Raw genomic sequence first — 21,090 nt, forward strand, 5'->3', positions numbered from 1 at the left:
GAACATATTAAAACTCCACAACGCCCTTTTGATCTATTCTAAAGTTAAATAGTGAACTTACCTGATGATGACAGAAACACTGTAAAGGACCTCTGGGTTACTTGTTTACAAGCTAATATTTCCTGAATCAATTTTTCTGATCCCTAGATATTTGGTAGGTGAAGTCCTATATCCCCACACCCCAGAACAGCATCTCCCACTTATTTTTCCCTCCTTGTCTTTTAGTGGGAGCCACATCAGTATCCAAGAGGAGGTCCAGAAGCCTCTCCAACCAGGTAGGGACAGTTATAGATTCCAGACCTCAGCTATGGCCTTTGTTACAGAGTACAAAAGTTATATAGTACAAGTTTATTGTACACATCTCAGCGAGCCTCTGAGCTTTAGAATTTTCTTGTAGAATTTAACAGTTTTTCATGCCATGTTTACCTATTATTGCTAGTATTTAGAATTTTCTTTTCCAAATGTGTAATATTTATTATTGCATTTTTTTTTGCATCCACTAAGTGGAAAATCATGCATTAGATATTGTAGAAGTAGATACAACAATGAACAAGAACTGGTCCTGGCCATGAGAGGAACTGATGATCCAATGGGGGAGGTAGACCAGCACGTGTTTAATATAAGGAAGTGGCTATTCCGGTTTCTTTTCGGTGGGCAAGCATTTTGCAAGGTCTTGGGCTATGTGTGTGCAAGGCTAAGCCAGTTAGTTAATTGGGATTTTTTTAAAAAGGCACTTCACTGCGGGAAAAGGCACATAAACTTGGTTATTGTCCCCTTCCCTATAATAAAAACATATTATTTTTAATGTTTTTAAAAACTGGGTTTGTGGTTAAATCTCACAGCCCAAGAGATTTGCCACTTCAGATGGATGTTGCACTTGCATGTAAGTCTGCAAAAAAAAGTTCCAATTATCCAGCAATTTAACCAAAGTATTGATAACTTTTCTAAAACAAAAGAAAAAAATTATTTCCCTTGTTTTGGCAGCAATTTCAGTCATATTCCTTTACTTTCTACTCAAGAAAATAGTTTCAAAAAGTTGACGTTTGTTGCCAAAAGAACTGTTTTCATGAACAAATATAAAACTAAGAAGTTATGGTGTCTCCTTTTTTAAAAATGACTCATTAAAGGAAATAACTTTTTCCTTTCTCCTGTAAGAGAAAAAAAATAATCTCTTTTAGAATTGCAAACATATTTCCTTGATGGAGAAAATCAGTTCACATGACATAGTGGTTATGTATCCAGTTCAAAAAACAGAGTAGAATTTACTACTCTGTCTTCTTTTTTGCTCACCCCACCCTCTTTCTTTAACCACATTGGATTCAGAAAGTTTCATTCTGTAATCAGCATTGTCCTTTATCTTTCCAGTAAAGATAGCCTTTTGGAGTCGAAGATGAGGAAAAGCCTGTATTTTATAGTTTTGGAAGTGTCTTCTTTTGCCAGGACAGAGAGAGGAGCTTCAGCAGTGAGAGCAACTGAAGGGGTTAATACTGGAACTTGGCTGGGTGTCCGTTAAACTTTTTTCCCTGGCTCTGCCCTGGGTTTCCCCTTGAAGGGATTTCCCTCCGCCTCTGCAACAAGACCCTTTATAAAGCACAGACTTTCTATTTCACTCCGCAGCATCGGGCCACACTGGCTTCAGAAGCTGAATACCCTTTCCAGGCATATACACGTGGGACACAAATTAGGGTTTTGGAACCACTATTTTCTCATCACAACAGCAACTTAAAATGCCTGGGAAGATGGTCGTGATCTTTGGAGCCTCAAATATACTTTGGATAATGTTTGCAGCTTGTAAGTTATTTTCCTTTATCTGTTTCAAAGGTTAGCATTCCGTTTTAGCCCTGGTTTTGGCTTCAGTCAGTTTTGCGATAGTAGTGAAGTAGTGAAGTAAAGACACTGTGATTTTAAACAGTAGGAAAAGTTAATTTAACCTAACTTTTAATATGCAATTGAGTTTTGCTATATAATATTGTACTGTCATAGTTAGAGCTGAAAATTGATGTTTTTGGTATCTTTTTTTCCAAAGGCAAGTGAGTAATTCGGCTTCTGTCTCTAGTTAGTCTGTCTCCTTAGTTTCCTATACTTGACAATGAGGTCAAACTTAGCAAATAAAACGGCTTTGATAAATGGGCATCAAGGTTGGAACTGAGAATTCTCTTTAGTGAAGATGATTCCATAAACTTTTGTGAAAGTGACTTCGGTGCTTTTTGGCTACCTTGTAGTTAGTTTGAAGCGGCTTAGGAAAGAGATCAGTCTGATCCTATTTTAGACATTATACACAGAAGAAGGAGTAGAATACTAGACAAATTAGTGGTAAATTTGCTTCTGTCTTTTTTTTTGCTTTTGCAGCTCAAGCTTTTAAGATCGAGACCACCCCAGAATCTAAATCACTCGCTCAGATTGGTGACTCTGTCTCATTGACTTGCAGCACCACAGGCTGCGAGTCCCCATCTTTCTCTTGGAGAACACAGATAGATAGTCCGCTGAATGGGAAGGTGAGGAATGAGGGGACCACGTCTACGCTGACCATGAATCCTGTTAGTTTCGGAAACGAACACTCTTACCTGTGCACAGCAACTTGTGGATCTAGGAAATTGGAAAAAGGAATCCAGGTGGAGATCTACTGTGAGTGCTTTAGAAAATCTTCGTTTTTCTCTCAATTTTACTTTAAAATCGCCTTTTAAAAATGATATTTAAAAAAAGTTTTAAAATGGATATTCCTGTACAGATTCTTGGCTGAAGAACACACAACATCAGGAAAGCTAGGGACAGCTAAGGCCAGCATGAGAGAGAGCAGGAATCCAAATCTTGGCTTCTATTTCCTCCTCTGCCGCAAACACAGTGACCATGTATAAGACTCAATCTCTCTGGGCTCCGGTTTCCTTAGCTGTAAAATATCATTTCTAAGGTTCTTTTTGTTTTATTAAAAAAATCTTTCCACTTGATTACATCCTTACATGTTTACTTGCTTACGTCTCTGATTGATTTATGAATTCCATCCTTCAGGGATTTTCTATTCATTTATTCTTATGCAATTTGATGCTTAAAATTAGTTTAAACATTAAGTAGATCTATAATTAGTAATAGGTATTAGTATAAAAGTGTTCTCCTTAGACATAATTGTTAATATCTGCAAACATTTCACTCATTTGACTTTGGTGTTGTTGACACATTTAGGATTTTTTTTTTTTTTTTTTTTTTTGGTGCCATGAAGCCTTGGTGCTCAACCGCTCAACTTCAAAGATATTTACATAATGCATTAGATTTGCCTCATGAACGTGAGTGGACGTCCCTAGTTTACCAGCCTGCCAAAATGCATCCCACTCCATTCTCCATTCAGCAAACAAAGTTAGCAAGAGGAGTAAAAAACTAACCAGACATAAATCATTTGCCTTTTGTTTCCGATGGCCTCTCTTTCTAAAAAACTGAACCCATTTATGGTCATGTCTTCACGTAGACCTCATTTGATTATAATTACTTTGGTTCCATTCTGTTGTACCAGAGCCCAACTTTTCCCAGTAACCTTAATTGATTCTGCAACAAGCCCCATGTGTTGCTCAAGCTTCCCAAGAAACTGTGCTTGGCCGGCTGCTTTCAATTATGCTGGTTGTACATGCATAGTTTATGTCTGTGCAGCCTCCTGAGCTCCTTAAAAGCTTCCCTTATGTAAATACAGGGAAAAGTAGCAAGTTCTTATGTTACCTGACATCAGACTGTGTGGATTAGAGGAACGTTTCTTACAGAATATGAGGGACAGAAATTATTGCTGGAAAAAATGAAAAATACCATGTTTCTTCACATAGCAAAGAATTTCCAGCTCCTTTGTCTTTTGCCCACTAGTACCAAATAGTTGAAGATTTAAAAAAGAGAAATGAAGACACTTCTGGCTTTAATTATCTTGCCTGAGGTTTTTCTCCAAGAGTGTCTGGTTTTCATTATGTATAACAGTTCTGTCTCCTTTCCACATTTGATTGTAATAGTGCTTAGAGTTGAGACCTTTGTATTCTTTTTGTTACACAGAGTTTTGAATTCACCAATATGTTACTTCATGACAATGTGTAATGAAAAAGGTAACTCTTGCAAAGGAGGCAATGGCTACAAGAAGTAGTACATTTCCTTGTACTAGAAGCTTCAATGGAACACTTGGTGGGATACTGAGTTAGGCATTTCAGGAGGCAAATATGTGTTCCAGAACATAAAGATTGCACAAATGTATCTTTCTGGTGGATGAATTCCTATCAGAGGCACCGTTTTCAGAAGCTAATTACTTAAAGTTGGTCTTTTCATGTCTTAGAATATCTTGACAATAACTATTCTTTGCAATGACATTCCAAGCCTTAAAGTCATTATCTGTAAAATGGAAATATATCTGCCCTGACTATAATAAGAAAATGTGATGTAACATAATGTAAATCTGTAGTAGCAAAACCGAGTAATAGAAATCCTGAATTTAAATCCCAGCTTTACCATTTACCAGGTGTGTGACCTTAGATAAGTTATGTAAATGTACTAAGTCCAAGTCTTCTTTTCTGTAAAATGTGATCTCTATCTCCTAGAGTTGTTGTGAGGATAAAATAAAATAATTCATGTTAAATCTATAGCGCAGTGACAGCCACATGTAAGGTTCAATATAAACATTTTTTCTTCCTTCTTTTACTGTAATAACATGCAACCCTTAATATATACAGGATCAGAATAGAATAATGTTCTAAAAAATGTTTGCTTCCAATTCTTGCACCTTGAACTCACCCCAAATCATGACAGGCTATTTAAACAATTCTTCTGTATTAAGACTGTATTAACAAAAACACTAGGCTTGATTTGTATTGTGTTAAAGCAGTAAGAGACCTTATATCCCATGAGCAAAAAGCCCATCCATGTATTTGTTTGACCTTTACAGCTTTTCCTAGGGATCCAGAGATTCATCTGAGTGGTCCTCTGGAGGCTGGGAAGCCGATCACAGTCAAGTGTTTGGTTGCTGATGTATACCCATTTGACAGGCTGGAGATAGACTTAATGAAAGGAGATCATCTCATGAAGAGTCAGGAATTTCTGGAGGATGCAGACAGGAAGTCCCTGGAAACCAAGAGTTTGGAAGTAACCTTTACTCCTGTCATTGAAGATATTGGGAAAGTTCTTGTTTGCCGAGCTAAATTACACATTGATGAAATGGATTCTGTGCCCACAGAAAGGGAGGCTGTAGAAGAATTGCAAGTCTACAGTAAGTACTTGTGCGATGTGTTCCAGTCTTTGTGGGAATCCCACCTCGGTTGTGTATAGCAATAAACTTAGCAGCAAAGTAAAAAAAAAAAAAAAAAAAAAAAAAAAAACACTTGTATATAGTTTGTATTCCATTTGTATTCATTGAGAACATAATGTTTGCCAATAGTACAATTCAATGAAAAGAACACTGGATTTGGATGGAGAAGACTTGAGCTTAATTTCTGTCTCTATTAACTGTGTAAGTTTGGGTTACTTAATTTCTCTATTTCCCAGGGTATAAAAGGGGAATAGTCATACCACCAGATTGGGTAGTGAGAAACAGGTTCAAATAATAAAACACTTTAATATTGTTTTGTAAACTCTTATAGTATGCCTTGAAATATTAGTTGCACAGGTACAGAAACTTGACAAGGTGAGCAGTTATTCTCTGTGTGTGTGTGTGTATGTGTGTGTGTATGCATATGCACATACATACATATGTGCATTGGACAGGGGAAAAATGATGGGGTTTGATTGCCTCCAATCTGCCTGATACTGCCAGGGGATTTACGGGAGTCTTATAGTCCCAGCGTTGTGTAGGAGTGGGCTCACTGTGCTCGGTTCTAGTCTAAAATGCTATGTTTTGCACTGGGCACTACATTTAAAAGGAGTATTGCCAACTATGGCATGTTTAGCTGAAAGAGAATGAGCTGGGCAGGCTTTTAACAATATTTTGAGAAGAATAGTCAAGATAGAGGATATTTTTCCTAAGAGAATACAAAACCTGGAAAAGAGCTCTAATTAAGCATTTGAAAGACAGTTATATGAAAGAGTGATTTACCTTTTTCTGTAACAGCACATGGCTGAATTATGGCCAATATGTTTAAATTAGTATAGAGAGAAGATTTCAGCTCAATAGGGAGAAATGTGCTAATACGTAGAGCTGTCCAAAAATCAAATTGACTCTTTTGGAAAGCAATGGGTTGATTCTCTCAGTAAATGTTGAAGTTGACTGGAATGGGCACTTGGCAAGAATGCTTAAATGGGACTCCTACCCTTTAGTGGGAGGTTAAGCCACATGGTTCTTCTTAATTTCTGACTACCTATAACCGTCTGAAAAACATGAAACATCAACTAAACTCGATCAGTTTAGTCAGAAACTGGATAGATTATTTTGAATGATTCAGCAGTTCTTTATACTAATTTGGCAGAGTAATTTCATCAAATTGGTGGAAGCACATAAATACTGTCTAAGAGAAATACATTCCCTCTGTTGCACTGGGATGATGCTTAGCAATTGCTAATATTATTTTTTTGCCTTTTCAGTATCACCCAAGAATACAGTTATTTCTGTGAATCCATCCACAAAGCTACAAGAAGGTGGCTCTGTGACCATGACCTGTTCCAGTGAGGGTCTACCACCTCCAGAGATTTTCTGGAGTAAGAAATTAGATAATGGGAATCTACAGCACCTTTCTGGGAATGCAACTCTCACCTTAATTGCTATGAGGATGGAAGATTCTGGAATTTATGTGTGTGAAGGAGTTAATTTGATTGGGAAAAACAGAAAAGAGGTGGAATTAATTGTTCAAGGTGAGTAGAATGTGAAAAAGGAATGACAAAGGTGCTGTCACTGGGATTTGAGCAATAGTCATACAGCTTCAATGCTGAAATTGCTTCCCTTAGTTTCACTGATGACCTATCTGGTTGCCATAGCCTTTAGCACAAATATATGTTTATCTTACTAGTACTTCTTGGAAGTCTTCCCTCCCAGAGTTTCCATGGCTCTGCTTTTCTGATTCTTTTTCATCTCAAATCACTTTTTCTCTGCTTCATTCCCTCACTTTTTGTCTTCCTCCTGCCTCTGGGATACTGGTATTTTCAAGTTTACATCCCTGGGTCCCCTTCTCTTCTCACGCTAGACTCCCAAGAATTAGACTACAATATGTTGATTACTCCCAAATTCATGTTCCAATTCCATGCTGTTAATTCCTGTCAGTTCTACCTCAAAATGCTCCCCAGAATATGACCTCTTCTTCACCCCACTTGCCATTGCCTTAGTTTATCATTTCTCACTTGGGCTCTTGCAAGATATTCTTACATAACAGCATTCACTAAACACCAGATATGTTTCTGGTACTTTACATATGCCGTCTTCAAGAAATAACTAAAAAGTAAGTATTTTGTATTCCTTTTACAGATGAGAGAGTGGAATCTCCCAGAGATTAATAATGACGCCACCTATTGATTGTACACCTAATGTTTCCCAGGAATTCTACATTCTGCTTTATATATTTTATCTCATTAATCTTTACCACAGCACTACTAAAAACCCAGGCTCAGGATAGTTCATACTTTTCCTAGGGCTAAATAGCTCTTTAGTTGCATTTACTATGATTTTAATGCAGGTTAATTTTAATGAAAACCCCTTTGCCTTTTTAATTTTATAGCTAATTATCTTTATATTTCTCTTTAGAAATATTTTTAATTGATAAATCATGATTGTTTACATTTATAGATTACAATGTGATGTTTGATATGGGTATACAATGTAGAATGATTAAGTCAACATATTCATTGCCTCACTTATTCTTTTGTGGTGATACATTTGAAATTCACTTTCTTAGGTATTTTAAAATACACAATATATTTTCATTAACTATAGTCATCATGATGTACAATAGATCTCAACAACTTACTCTCCTGTCTAACTGAACCTTTGTACCCATTGACCAACATCTCCTCCTTCCCTTCCTCTCCTTGCCCCAGCCTCTGGTAACCACCATGCTACTCTCTACTTCTATGACTTTAGAAGTAGATCCCACATGTGAGTGAGATCATGAGGTACTGGTCTCTCTGTGCCTGGCTTGTTTCCCTTAGCATATGTCCTCTGGGTTCATCCCTTTTGTTGCAAATGACAGAATTTCCTCGTTTGTTTTTTAAGGCTGAATAATATTTCACATATTTTGTGGCTAATTATCTTTAAATAGTCTACCTGCTAACATTCTGTCCCTAAAATAATCAATCTTCTGCACTGCTCCCAGGGTTTATTACCTTAAACAAAAAGATGCTCATTTTCTATAACTTCAATCCATTTCTTAAAACTGTCACACAGAACTCTTTATGATCTGGCCAGAAACTACCTTTGCAGCTTTGTTGATAACTTGGTGCCCCTGCTTATGCTGTTCCATTTGCCTAAAATGGCCTTTCTCCTTCCTTCATCTGGCAAAGTCTTAGCCATTCTCCAATACGAAGCTCATGTCAGCCTCCCAGTTCCAGATTGTGTCAGACCAAACTACATATTCTTTCCTTCGTGTACACTCAACACTCCTTATAGTCATGTATGCAGTTCTGTTCAGTTCCACACATATTAAGAGCCCTTGTCCAAGAATCCAAGAATTCTACTTGGTACTGAGGGTACAGACATGAAAAAGATATGACAACTGCCCTCGGGGGGCATACAAACTAGGAAGGAAGGACAGGCATATAAATAGATAACTCAAATATCCCTTAGTAAGAGCCAAAACAGTATATCTTTTTAAATGTGCCTTTCCACTAAACTGTAAATTCCTGCTCTGGGCACGATGGTTCAAGCCTATAATCCCAGCACTTTGGGAAGCTTAGGTGGAAGGATTGCTTGAGGCCAGGAGTACAAGACCAGCCTGGGCAACATAGTGAGACCTCTGTTTCTAGTTAATTTTTTTAAAAATCTGTAAACTCCTTAAAGTCAGGAATTCTGTGTGTGTGTGTGTGTATGTGTGTGTGTGTGTGTGTGTGAATGCTTGGATTCTTAGCACAATACCTAACACATAATAAATGTTCAGTAAATGTTTGCTGAATTAATGAATAGATTATAAACATGGGTAGCATAGTCTTTTGTTTGTTTGTTTTAGGAAATGAGGTCTTGCTATGTTGCCCAGGCTGAACTCAACTCCTGGGCTCAACTGATGCTCCCACCGTAGCTGCCTGAGTAGCTGGGATTATAGGCACATGCCACCCAGCTGTAGTGACACCCAGCTCAACACAAATTTTTAAAATGTGAAAACATGGTATTTAAACTTGGAAGATTAAAATAAAAATAAAACTCACCATAAGTAGATTATCTCAGTTGGATGTTAGGTTAGCATTCTCAGGTGACGAGGAAAGATGTTACACTAATGAAAGTATGTAAAGCTAATCATTCACCCTGGAATAATGCCACTCCATAATAAACTGTATCCTATTCCAGTGTACAAAGGATTTGTATTTTGGGGTTGGGGAGAGTTGTTTTGCACTTTGCATCACATGGGATACTACTGGCCTAAAGTACTGAAAGTACTTTCAAAGAAACTTTCAGCTACCTAAAAGAGTTACTCCTCCAGTGGTTCCAAGTTCACATGGCAATACATGTGGCCGCTGTAAAGAATGACTTAGAAATGTTCATGCACAGGCAGTGGATCTGTTTTTAAAGTTCCTCATTCTGACATTAGCCTATAAGAAATTCGGAAGCTCTGGTTGTTTCTGTGAATGAGCTCTCTTTCAAAGTCTAATAGCATATCAGTTTATTGAGGTAATTTGAGGAGAATCTTCTTCAGAAAATACTAAGATGTCACAATTAGAGAAACCTATTAAGAAAAATAACTGATGACACAGATGAGAACCATGCAAAATGTAATATGTTTGGATTATTTGTATATTGAGATTTCTTTCTTTTACCTCAAGCCTGTAATTTACAAGTAAGATTTCAGTGACTTTTATGGGGGTCTCGTCTGTTGCTTTCAGAGTTGCCCAGACACTCTCAGTTTCTTCAGGGAAACAGAGCCAAGATGTAGTGTTCCCTTTCTTCCTAAATAGCAGTCATCCAAAAGAAGCCCATGTACTCAGCAGGGACAGTGCTGATGGCCAAAGGACATTCCTGGGTATTTGAGTCTTAGGAGTTTGCCCTCACACCTCAGCTTTCAGACCCTGAGTTAATTGTAAAGTATTTTTATATTACATCAGGCAAATTTTGGAGGTGATTTATGTATCACTTTAATGCTTAGATTTTGACTTTGATTTCAGGGTGATTCTATGTGACTTTCAATGGTATAACTGTATTATTGAAACAGAAGCTCTAAATGCTTGTCCACTGTGGGTATTATATCTAATTAAGAGACATTTTTTGTAGCTTTTTCCAGTACCCCTTTTAGATCACTTTATCTCCATATGAGGATGACTTGATTTAGTTGTTGTAGCAACTGAAAAACTGGGATCTTGAATCAGACCCACCTGACATCAAGTCCTAATTTTGTTACTTGCAAACTGGGCAAAGTTACTTAGCATTTCTGAGCCTAAATTTCCTCAAGAAGAAAAAAGAGGGGTAAAAAGAGGAAGAGAAAGAGTAGACGCAGAAAGAGAAGGCAAAGAAGAAAGAATAGTACTAGTGTACGAAATTATTGATTATATATATATATAGTAATTTAGATAGTGCTTGACACACAAGAACCACTTACATTCTTTGAGTGATTGTCCACTCTTACAGTGATTTGATAAACTACATTTGAGCAGAGACTCTATTATTGCTATGAAGAGATACCAACCTCTCTTGACAAATTTTTATCCATTCAGTTTGTTAAATGAATGAATCAGCAAACTATAATGGTTTCATTCTAAAAGATGTGGTCTTATTTCTGATAGTCCCAAGGTGGAAAAGAGTAATTTCTTCTTGGCATAGATATTAACTGAAAGGAGATCCGGAAAAATAAAGATCATATGTCAGAATGTGATGAAAGAAGAAAATAATCTTACGTTCTTTTCATCTTGCTTTCCACTTCTGTCCCAGAGAAACCATTTACTGTTGAGATCTCACCTGGACCCCGGATTGCTGCTCAGATCGGAGACTCAGTTGTGTTGACATGTAGTGTTATGGGCTGTGAGTCCCCATCTTTCTCCTGGAGAACCCAGATAGACAGCCCTCTGAGCGGGAAGGTGAGGAGTGAGGGGACCAATTCCACGCTGACCCTGAGCCCTGTGAGTTTTGAGAACGAACACTCTTATCTGTGCACAGTGACTTGTGGACGTAAGAAACTGGAAAAGGGAATCCAGGTGGAGCTCTACTGTAAGTGGTTTTCAGAATTGTTTATTTTTATTTTTATTTTTTCCAGTTCTATTGGAAGAAAAACAATGCATGTCTGTGATTTGCAATGAGATTCTTATGTTTAGCATTGTGAATTTTGTTCCTAAATCTGAATCAGAATGGTTTGATACAACATTATTAGCCTAAATCTCAAGTACGTATTACATATATACACAGCACCCACAATCCTTGGTTTATGCCTTGTCAAACTCTCTCATCATGCACTTGAACACACTACATGCTGGAGGTGAGTGCATTGGGGTCAGTGCCCATTCAGATGACTGGGTGGAGGTGACTACTCCAACTACTCCAGTTGGGAATGAGTAGTTTTAAACTATTTTAAGGCACTGCTTTAAAGCACATTTGAAGAGCTGTCTGCAGGATGGGAAAAAAAATAAGGGAATAGGAAGCAAAAGGAAGCCAAAATTAAAGATAAGGAATTAGGTTGGAGATGGGGATGGTCAGTGGCAGTGGCTAAGGTGAAAAGCAGAATCAGGAAGTAGCGTTAGATCTTAATGTTGATTTATGCCACCTACATATACTATGCTTTCTCTTACTCTTCTTGTCGTCTTAATAAACACTCTTTGCAACCTCAAATCTCCATGAACTTGTCATTGCTGGAGTTCCTCAGTCCATATTGAATGAAGAACAAAATATGCAAAGTAACCATAAAATTATTTTTTTGAGAGGGTCACTCTGCCTTGAGTTCTCACTTCAGTAGAACTCAAGAGAACATATTGTAGAGATTTTCTACCAGAAAGCCTGCCCAAACTTGTGTTACCCTTCAAGGTTTTGTTCAGAATGGGTCACAGTGTGCCTGTAAATGGATTTGAGTCTCTCAAAAGGAGGATACATTTTATTTGCATTATTATATTACCCAGAGTCCATGATCTGCTGAGATAGGCACATTCCCAGCAGAAATGAGAACCAGCAGTGGAGTCTTATTGCAACATAGAAATATTTGAGCATGTATCACTTTAACAACATTTTTGTTAAGGAAAAATATGTTTAAGCATTATTCTTGCCCTTGATAGCTATTTTAGTCTTATTTTTATTGATTTGTGCTGTATTAGAAAGACTAGAGTTAAGCAGTTCTTTTCTTGATTACAAGTATTATCTGAGAAATATTTAAAACTTGCTGCCTAAATTTGGTCATTAAAATTTAAACTAAGTTGAGAACTTCCTTGTTTGTCTTATTTGATACTGAGAGACTGCACAGCTGTGTAAAACCAAAGCTGGGCTCTGAGGTCAGAGAAATACGGATTCTCAGCCCATCTCATTGACTTCAACTAGGTATAATGCATGAGGAAAGTCTCTTAGCCTCTATATGTTTCAGTATTCCTGGCTGTAAAATAACTAATACCCATTTTACATAGCTGCTTTGAAGACTGAGATAATGAATATTAGAGGACTAGTTGATACTAAGTATTCAACATAACATGGCAAATTTAAAACACGTAAAATATATACATACTAAATAAGATAGTGGAAGCTGATGTGTACTTAGAAAAGATCAAGCCATGGCACACAGCAAGATTGCATATTAAGAAGAAAAAAAAATAAGAAGTGAACATTTATTACTCAAGGACTGGATATACTAAGTAGTTTTTGTTTCTAACTTTATTCATATATAATATCATGAATATGTCATTTATAAATACTGTCGTTACTTATATATTGACAGTCATTCTATCCCAGGTCAATTAAAGCTGTCATTTTTAGGCCTTTACATTTAATAAAGCTTAGCTCAATTTTTCCTTGAATATCGCGTATAAAAATCATTTTTGCTTGCGTTTTGCAGCATTCCCTAGAGATCCAGAAATCGAGATGAGAGGTGTCCTTGTGAGTGAGAGCCCCATCACTGTAAGCTGCAAGGTTTCTAGCGTGTACCCCCTTGACCGGTTGGAGATTGAATTACTTAAGGGGGAGACTGTTCTGGAGAATAAAGAGTTTTTGGAGGATACAGATATGAAATCTCTAGAGAACAAAAGTTTGGAAGCGACCTTCATCCCTACCACTGAAGATACTGGAAAAGCTCTTGTTTGTCAGGCTAAGTTACATATGGATGAAATGGAATTTGAACCCAAACAAAGGCAGAGTACACAGACACTTTATGTCAATGGTAAGTACATATGTGAGGTATCTACAGCTTAATACCTGTCTCTTTATCGTGTTTGCCAGGCAATAGTTAACATAAGGTTAATAGTTAAAACCTCTGTAGAGAAAAAACATAACTGAAAAGAAATTTCAGAATAATAATGATTGTAACAAATCACCCTCCATAAAGTTAAAAGAGTAACTATTTACTGACTTTTGATGCTTTGAGTTGGCAATTTAGGAAGGGGCCAGCTAGGCAGTTATTCTGCTCGATATGGTATTAGCTGAGCTCGCTCATGCATTTTCTGTAAGGTTAGCAGGACTGGCTGGTCTCAGATGACTTCACCCACATGTCTGGAGCCATATCTGGGATGACCTGGCCTCTCTTTCTTTATGCATTGTCACCCTGAGAAACAGTAGCCTAGATTTACTCACCAGAGCTCAGTTTTCAAGAAGGTGTAAATGAAAGCAGCCTCTTCAAGGCCTGGGTTTGGAAGTCCTACAGTGTTACTTCTTCCACATTCTATTGGTCAAAGTGAGTCATGAGGCCAGCCTAGAGTTTCAAGGGGTGGAAAAATAGACCACATCTTTTTACAGAAGGAGATTCAAATAATTCATAGTCTTGTTGACTCTACCATAAATGGCAGTACACACTATCATTGACCCTCGTCATTCTTTGGTTGCAAGGGAGGTTATACTGAACTTACTTCCATTAGAAAACACCATGACGTGTCCACGTTCTGCTCTATCATTTGGTATCAACTAAAGTAAATAAGGACCAAAACCTCTTGTGTTAAATTATCAAGGTTTATAAACTGTTTGCATCTGCTGAACCCATAGCCCAGTTTTGCAACATTATTAAAACTCTTTGGAACTCAGGGCATAAGGGGTCCAGCTAACAAGCCTCTCTGCCTTTTCAGTTGCCCCCAGAGATACAACCATCTTGGTCAGCCCTTCCTCCATCCTGGAGGAAGGCAGTTCTGTGAATATGACATGCTTGAGCCACGGCCTTCCTGCTCCGAAAATCCTATGGAGCAGGCAGCTACCTAATGGGGAGCTACAGTCTCTTTCTGAGGATGCAACTCTCAACTTAATTTCTACAAAAATGGAAGATTCTGGAGTTTATGTATGTGAAGGAATTAACCAGGCTGGAAGAAGCAGAAAAGAAGTAGAATTAATTATCCAAGGTGAGCAGAGTGTGAGTAGTGAGTTATCCTTGCTAGTAATTTTTTTGGTTATGTTACTGATTATGAGTAAAGTCTTCTTTGAAAACAAAATTTTTACTACAAAAGTGTGTTGAGGGTTTTGAAGAGCTTATGATGTTTCCAATGTATGGAGAAATTTCCTGAAATTGTCCTTTCTCATGAATCGTTACAAGTTTCTTATCCTGAGATTCTTTCAAACTTAAGTGAAATGCAAGCCTTCAGGACCTGTGTCAGAAGTTCCAGTTACACTTATGAGGCAATGGTTATGGTGTTGAGATAATAGGAAGAGGAATCTCTTCATTTGGAATTATGTAGGATTAAAGCCACCATATCTGGCTGAATTGAACTCTGAGTGGCAATCTCACAAGATGGCCAGTAGTATTTGCTTAGAAGCCTAAGCTGGCACTTAAGTCTTTTGCAAATTCTGAGATTATTAGTAGCCATGACTCTGTCCTCTCGTTCATCAGCCTGACAACATGGAACCACTAAAGTAGATTAAGTCAACAGATCTAGGCCCCTTCCCTTTAGAATGGAGACCCAAGATTGAGAAAAAGACAATTCCTAGTTCGCAGGTTGAAGCCATATGGAGTTATGAGCAAAATCATCAAGTGATCAATGTGGATTTCCTCCATCCCTTCCCCTTTGGGTATGAGGGTTCTTGTCTTTGTCAGGGCTGTCATTTCCTCTCTTACACCTTGGCATTATTCCCACTAAGATATTAGTGACTTTCTTGTTATCTCAACTCAGTAAGATTTGTATTTTAGAAGAAGAATCTTGGAAAGGCAATGCACATCCTTAAAAACCAGACAACCAACCAACCAAACAAACAAACAAAAAACCTTTTGGGTAGTTGTCGTGACCTTGGAAATGGGGAAAGAATTTCAAATCAACTTACAAAATAGAAGACCTTAATAGGGATTAAAAATTGGTGATATGGTACCTGCATCCACCAGTTGTTGCATTAATAGACATGTTATATGTCAAATACTTAGCTCAGTGCCTGGAACTTAATAAATGGCAATAGTGTTGTTAAGGATAGTGAAAAAGCCGCATCTGTACAGCTTAACTTCTTGATTGAGGGATCCAACTCAAAACTCAGAAACCTGTAAAAGCCTTTGTACTTCAAGGAAATTTTTGCAAAACAGTATTAAAAAATTAATTTTCTATTTCACATCTGAATTCTATAACTCTTTATTAAACACTGTATTTGTCGATTTTCACACTGCTATAAAGATAGTACTTGAGATTGGTAATTTATAAGAGAGGTTTAATACAGTTCCACATGGCTGGGAACACCTCACAAAATGTGCAATCACGGCAGAGGAGAAAGGGAAGCAAGGCACATCTTAGCATGGTGGCAGGCCAGAGAGAGTGAGGACCTGCCACACTTTAAAACCAAAAGTTCTTGTAAAAACTCACTCACTGTCATGAGAACAGCAAGGGGGAAACAGCCCCCATGATCCAATCACCTCTCACCAGGTTCCTCCCTCAAAACCTGGGGATTACAACTCAAGTTGAGACCTGGATGGGGACACAGAGCCAAACCATATCAAACACCTATTCTTTGTGCTAGGCTGGGTAAATAATTATTTTAAGGGACATGAAAGAAGCATAAGCCATGTACTCTCTTAGTTAAAACATGATCATTTCCAACAATCTAGCAATGCTCGACTTCTTTACTGGCTCTTCTTAACATTTAATGCAAACACTTAGCACAAATAGCTCCATGGAAGCTGTTGTTGATGTCACTGAATTAATATGGAATTGGTTCATATTTCACTCAATCAGAGATGCCTTTTAAATTCTCTTTACAGCTACTCCAAAAGACATAAAACTTACAGCTTTTCCTTCTGAGAGTGTCAAAGAAGGAGACACTGTCATCATCTCTTGTACATGTGGAAATGTTCCAGAAACATGGATAATCCTGAAGAAAAAAGCACAGACAGGAGACACAGTACTAAAATCTATAGATGGTGCCTATACCATCCAAAAGGCCCAGCTGAAGGATGCGGGGGTATACGAATGTGAATCTAAAAACAAAGTTGGCTCACAATTAAGAAGTTTAACACTTGATGTTCAAGGTGAGTTTGTTTTGAGTTTTTGTTTTTGTTTTGTTGGTAGTAGTTCAGAGGTTCCATGGATTACTAAGAGTTTCTAATATTTGATGAATGAGTTGGCAAAATGGAGCTGTGGTTTATTTCTTAATGGTTCTTGGAATAATCAAGCACAGCTGCTTTATCCTATAAAGTTTAGCCAGGAAGTTGACATTAATCATTCGTGAGTGAGGAATTCCTGCTTGCTTTTTTCAGTTTACAATGTATCATTTGTCTCTGAGGTTTTGCAGTTGCTAAATGTTTAACCATATTTCCCAACATTTTCCCTGGAGGTTATAAGGAAACGAAAGAAGTAGGATTGGCACGTTGAAAAAGAAGGGTTCTATCCAGACCCTCTTCCTTTCTACCAGAGGGAAACACTATTTTCTGAACATAGAGTAACTGCAATTTTCTGGATTGACTCTTTTCAGGATAATAATTGGGAATAGTAAACTTGATCCTGAACAACATAAAAAAATCTCTAGACTATCGAAAAGCCTCATTAAAATTCAAGCCACTTGCCATCCCTCCCTATTCTGGTGAACAGAGAAAGAGAGGAGCAATATCCTCACTGGAGAAACTTCAAAGGCCCCTTAATCTCCTAAGCCCTCTTGTGAATGCACAGTAGGTAGGATCTGCTGATCTTATTGGTGAAGTAGAATACATCAGCCTTGGCTGATCAGTCTCACACTCCTTGCACATCAATTAGCTCCTATTGTGTAATGGAAGCCATACTTGGCGGTGGAGTGCAAACAGAACTACAAACAAATGCCAAGTCTTAAGAGGTCTGGCACTTGGCTATTGGAGTGAGCAATCACTTGTCAATGCAGAGAAAATTTGAACCTATGTCAGAAACAGGTAAAGTTTTTGTTCATCTGCCCAAATTTCTCAAAATGGCAAGCTTTACTATATATATGTTTTCCACCTTCACAGTACCTCCTCAAAACATGCCAATAGCTATATAGCTATACATCCATCTAGAAATGTTAAAGAAGGGAAAAACAGCATGACTCTTATGTAAAACTTCTAGTCATCCACCTGCAGTGATTATCCTGAAAAGAGTTGATCTAGCTAATGCAGTTACTATGTGTTCAAAGTAGGGAACATTTACTTTGTATCCCATCACTCCAAATGATACAGTGGTATATGCAATCAGTGCTTCCAATGAGGTTGGGGATGATTCTGGACAGATTGCAATCTCAGTTATGAGCAGGTTGAAATGTATTCATCTCTATTTTCTTTAATCCTTAATGCCTCTGGGCCACCTTTAATTAGTCCTATCCCCAGGAAATTGGTCCCCTAACATTTCTGTAATTCTTTTGTTAATTAATTGTTATCTTTTAAAGACACATCAAACGTGCTTCACTACTTTTTAACTCTCTCACACACATTGCTTTATTTCCTAATTGCTTTATCAAATTAGCCACTTATATAATTGCTCCTTTTTACTCGTTATTGAAATGAACAATCAAAGAATATTAAGCACTCAGCTAGAAACTCATGCCCCCAAACTGAATATAGTTTAAAATAGGAAAAATTTAATGAAAACCAAAAAAAAAAAAAAAAAAAGGACATTTTTCTGGGTATTTTGAACTAGATTTCTTTTGTATTTGGCTGGATTTTTTATTTGTTTCCTTTTGTCTTGGCTTGAATGTATTCCATTAATAGAAATTGTCAGGAGTTTTTAAAGATATTCAGTGTTTAGACAACAAATAGAAAATTGTATTTGAAGGTTGCCCTGGCAACTACCTTGGCAGGAAATATGTGTTTTTCTGCCGATGCCTGCGGGGAAGACTGAAAGGCAAAAGATAATATATATTACATTGAAAAGAAAGCAATAGAAATGGAAATGCTATTTCTCAGCATGTCATCAATATTGATGTCTAATCATAATCATGTTGATGGACATCCCATTCAAATATTACGCTTATATTTGACTAGCTCAGCTCTTGCAAGGGAAAGTCAAAAAGTGGGGCCATTATCATTATGCTTAGGGTGAACCGTTTTTCTTCAATAATTTGAAAAAATGACTACACATCATCTGTTGCTAGTGATTCTTTTTACTTGGTTTATCTCCAGTGACTGTCTTCTTCAGATGTTCTTATAAAGTTAAGATGTTAAACGGTATAACAGCTGTCAAATGATTTTTTAGCAGATTAGAAAGAATACTAATTTTGAAGTTTTTGTATGCTGTACCTACTGTGCTCCATTTACAACTAAATGGCAAAAGCAAAATGTAGAGAGAAAAAATGTTATTAATGTTTAAAAAATACTTTTTTGGTGCCAACTAGGCCAAGCAGTGAGTCCGGTGATGGACCAAAAAGAAAATAGATATACATGTCTTGATGTAATGTATAGCCTAGGGGAGGAAACTAAACTTAATAAGTTATATGGATAAATAATAATTATATGGATAAACGTTTAATTAAAAGCTGTGATAAGGTTTTGAAGGAAAAATGCATGGGTTTTGAGAATACGTTGAGGTTCTGAATTTAGAATGAGGGAGATATAGATCAGAGAATGCCTCTAAGAGACATTTAAGCTGTAACGTAATGCTGTCCAAAGAACTCCAGTTTATCAAAAGATGATATAAATGCTGAAGAGGAAAAACATATTAATATGCCCTATTTCTGACATAAAAACATAGAAACTTTCATATATCTCTGAAAAAGCCATTGGCAAGATTTTTTTTTCTCTTACCATCTTATTTGTGGCATTTAGCTATAATGGTCACACTTTGAATGTTATAAGGATTTTCTTAGAGAACTGGTTAGTCATTTCAATTCATGGTCATCAGAGTCCCAGTTCTTTAGTAGATATTTTTATTTCCCAAAGCAAGTGCCTCTCTCCAATTTCCGTTCTTGTTAAAAGAGCCCTAAAAACTGTATCCTCCCTTCCATTTTACAACTGAGCCTGAATCTATTTGAATCCAAGTTTGTAGAAGCCAACAACTATCATCTTTAGATCCATCATGACCATAGCAACCACCAACTGATTATTTGGATAATTCAGAGAAATATGCATCTTGGGTCCTGATGGTTCTTATCACTGCTTTGATTCCCTTCTCTTTGGAGAACTAGTTGTACTGTTATAATAAAACATGTAACTGTTGTTATTAAATGCTATCTTTTTGTACTAGACATTAATTGCATCCATTTTGTTATTTTCCAGGAAGAGAAAACAACAAAGACTATTTTTCTCCTGAGCTTCTCATGCTCTATTGTGCATCCTCCTTAATAATACCCGCCGTTGGAATGATAATTTACTTTGCAAGAAAAGCCAACATGAAGGGATCATATAGTCTTGTAGAAGCACAGAAATCAAAAGTGTAGCTAATGCTTGATATGTTCAACTGGAGACACTATTTTTCTATGCAAATCCTTGATACTGCTCATCATTCCATGAGAAAAACAATGAGCTGAGAGGCAGACTTCCCTGAATGTATTGAACTTGGAAAGAAATGCCCACCTATGCCCCTTGCTCTGAGCAAGAAGTCAAAGGAAAACTTGCTGCCTGAAAAACAGTAACTGCCATCAAGATGAAAGAACTGGAGGAGTTCCTTGATCTGTATATACAATAACATAATTTGTACATATGTAAAATAAAATTATACCATAGCAAGATTGCTTAAAATAGCAACACCCCATATTTAGATCGTTAAAATAACTAGTGTTGCTTGGACTGACTATTATAATTTAATGCATGTTAGGAAAATTTCACATTAATATTGACTGACAGCGGGCCTTTGTCATCTTTCTTCTATTTTATTCCCTTTAACAAAATTTTACTCCTATAAAGTTTATTGACAGTAATTTCAGGTTTCATAAAGATGCCTGGTTTTATATTTTTATAGACAAATAATAAGCAAAGAGAGCACTGGGCTGACTTTCAGGTACTAAATACCTCAACCTATGGTATAATGGTTGACTGGGTTTCTCTGTATGGTACTGGCATGGTACGGAGATGTTTCACGAAGTTGGTTCATCAGACTCCTGTGCAACTTTCCCAATGTGGTCTAAAAATGCAACTTTGTTTTTATTTTCTTTTGTAAATGTTTAGGTTTTTTTGAATAGTAAAGTGATAATTTCTGGAATTAGAACGGTTGTATGTTTATTTATTATAAACTGCCTCCTTTAGTCACATTGCAGCTCTTTCTGAAATGCCAAGTCATAAGAGTAAAATATTCAAACTATGGAAATAATACAGATACTCAAAATGTGACCCTCAGACTACTTTTATTAAAATTACTGTAGGAACTTGATAAAAATTTAGATTTCTTGGTGCCAGACTAAGATATTGAATAGAAATATCTGGTTTTTGGTCCTTGGAATCTGCAATTTTTTAATTTAGAAAAATATACACAAAAAGATGTAATGCAGATGAACATGCACATGTTAAT

General features: G+C 37.0%; 1 protein-coding gene across 1 annotated transcript; it reads left to right on the top strand.

Annotated features, from left to right (window-relative positions):
* The first annotated feature begins 1,363 nt into the window (after positions 1 to 1,363).
* Positions 1,364 to 20,790, top strand: VCAM1 (vascular cell adhesion molecule 1). The gene is made up of 9 exons (XM_050807477.1): positions 1,364 to 1,791; positions 2,350 to 2,625; positions 4,901 to 5,221; positions 6,529 to 6,795; positions 11,003 to 11,278; positions 13,098 to 13,418; positions 14,314 to 14,580; positions 16,413 to 16,679; positions 19,863 to 20,790. The coding sequence occupies exons 1-9, from the start codon at positions 1,728 to 1,730 to the stop codon at positions 20,021 to 20,023; spliced, it is 2,220 nt and encodes a 739-aa protein (XP_050663434.1). The 5' UTR covers positions 1,364 to 1,727; the 3' UTR covers positions 20,024 to 20,790.
* The last annotated feature ends 300 nt before the right edge of the window (positions 20,791 to 21,090 follow it).

Source organism: Macaca thibetana, chromosome 1 (genome assembly GCF_024542745.1).
Source record: "Macaca thibetana thibetana isolate TM-01 chromosome 1, ASM2454274v1, whole genome shotgun sequence".
In the NCBI taxonomy this organism is placed as follows: Eukaryota; Metazoa; Chordata; class Mammalia; order Primates; family Cercopithecidae; genus Macaca; species Macaca thibetana.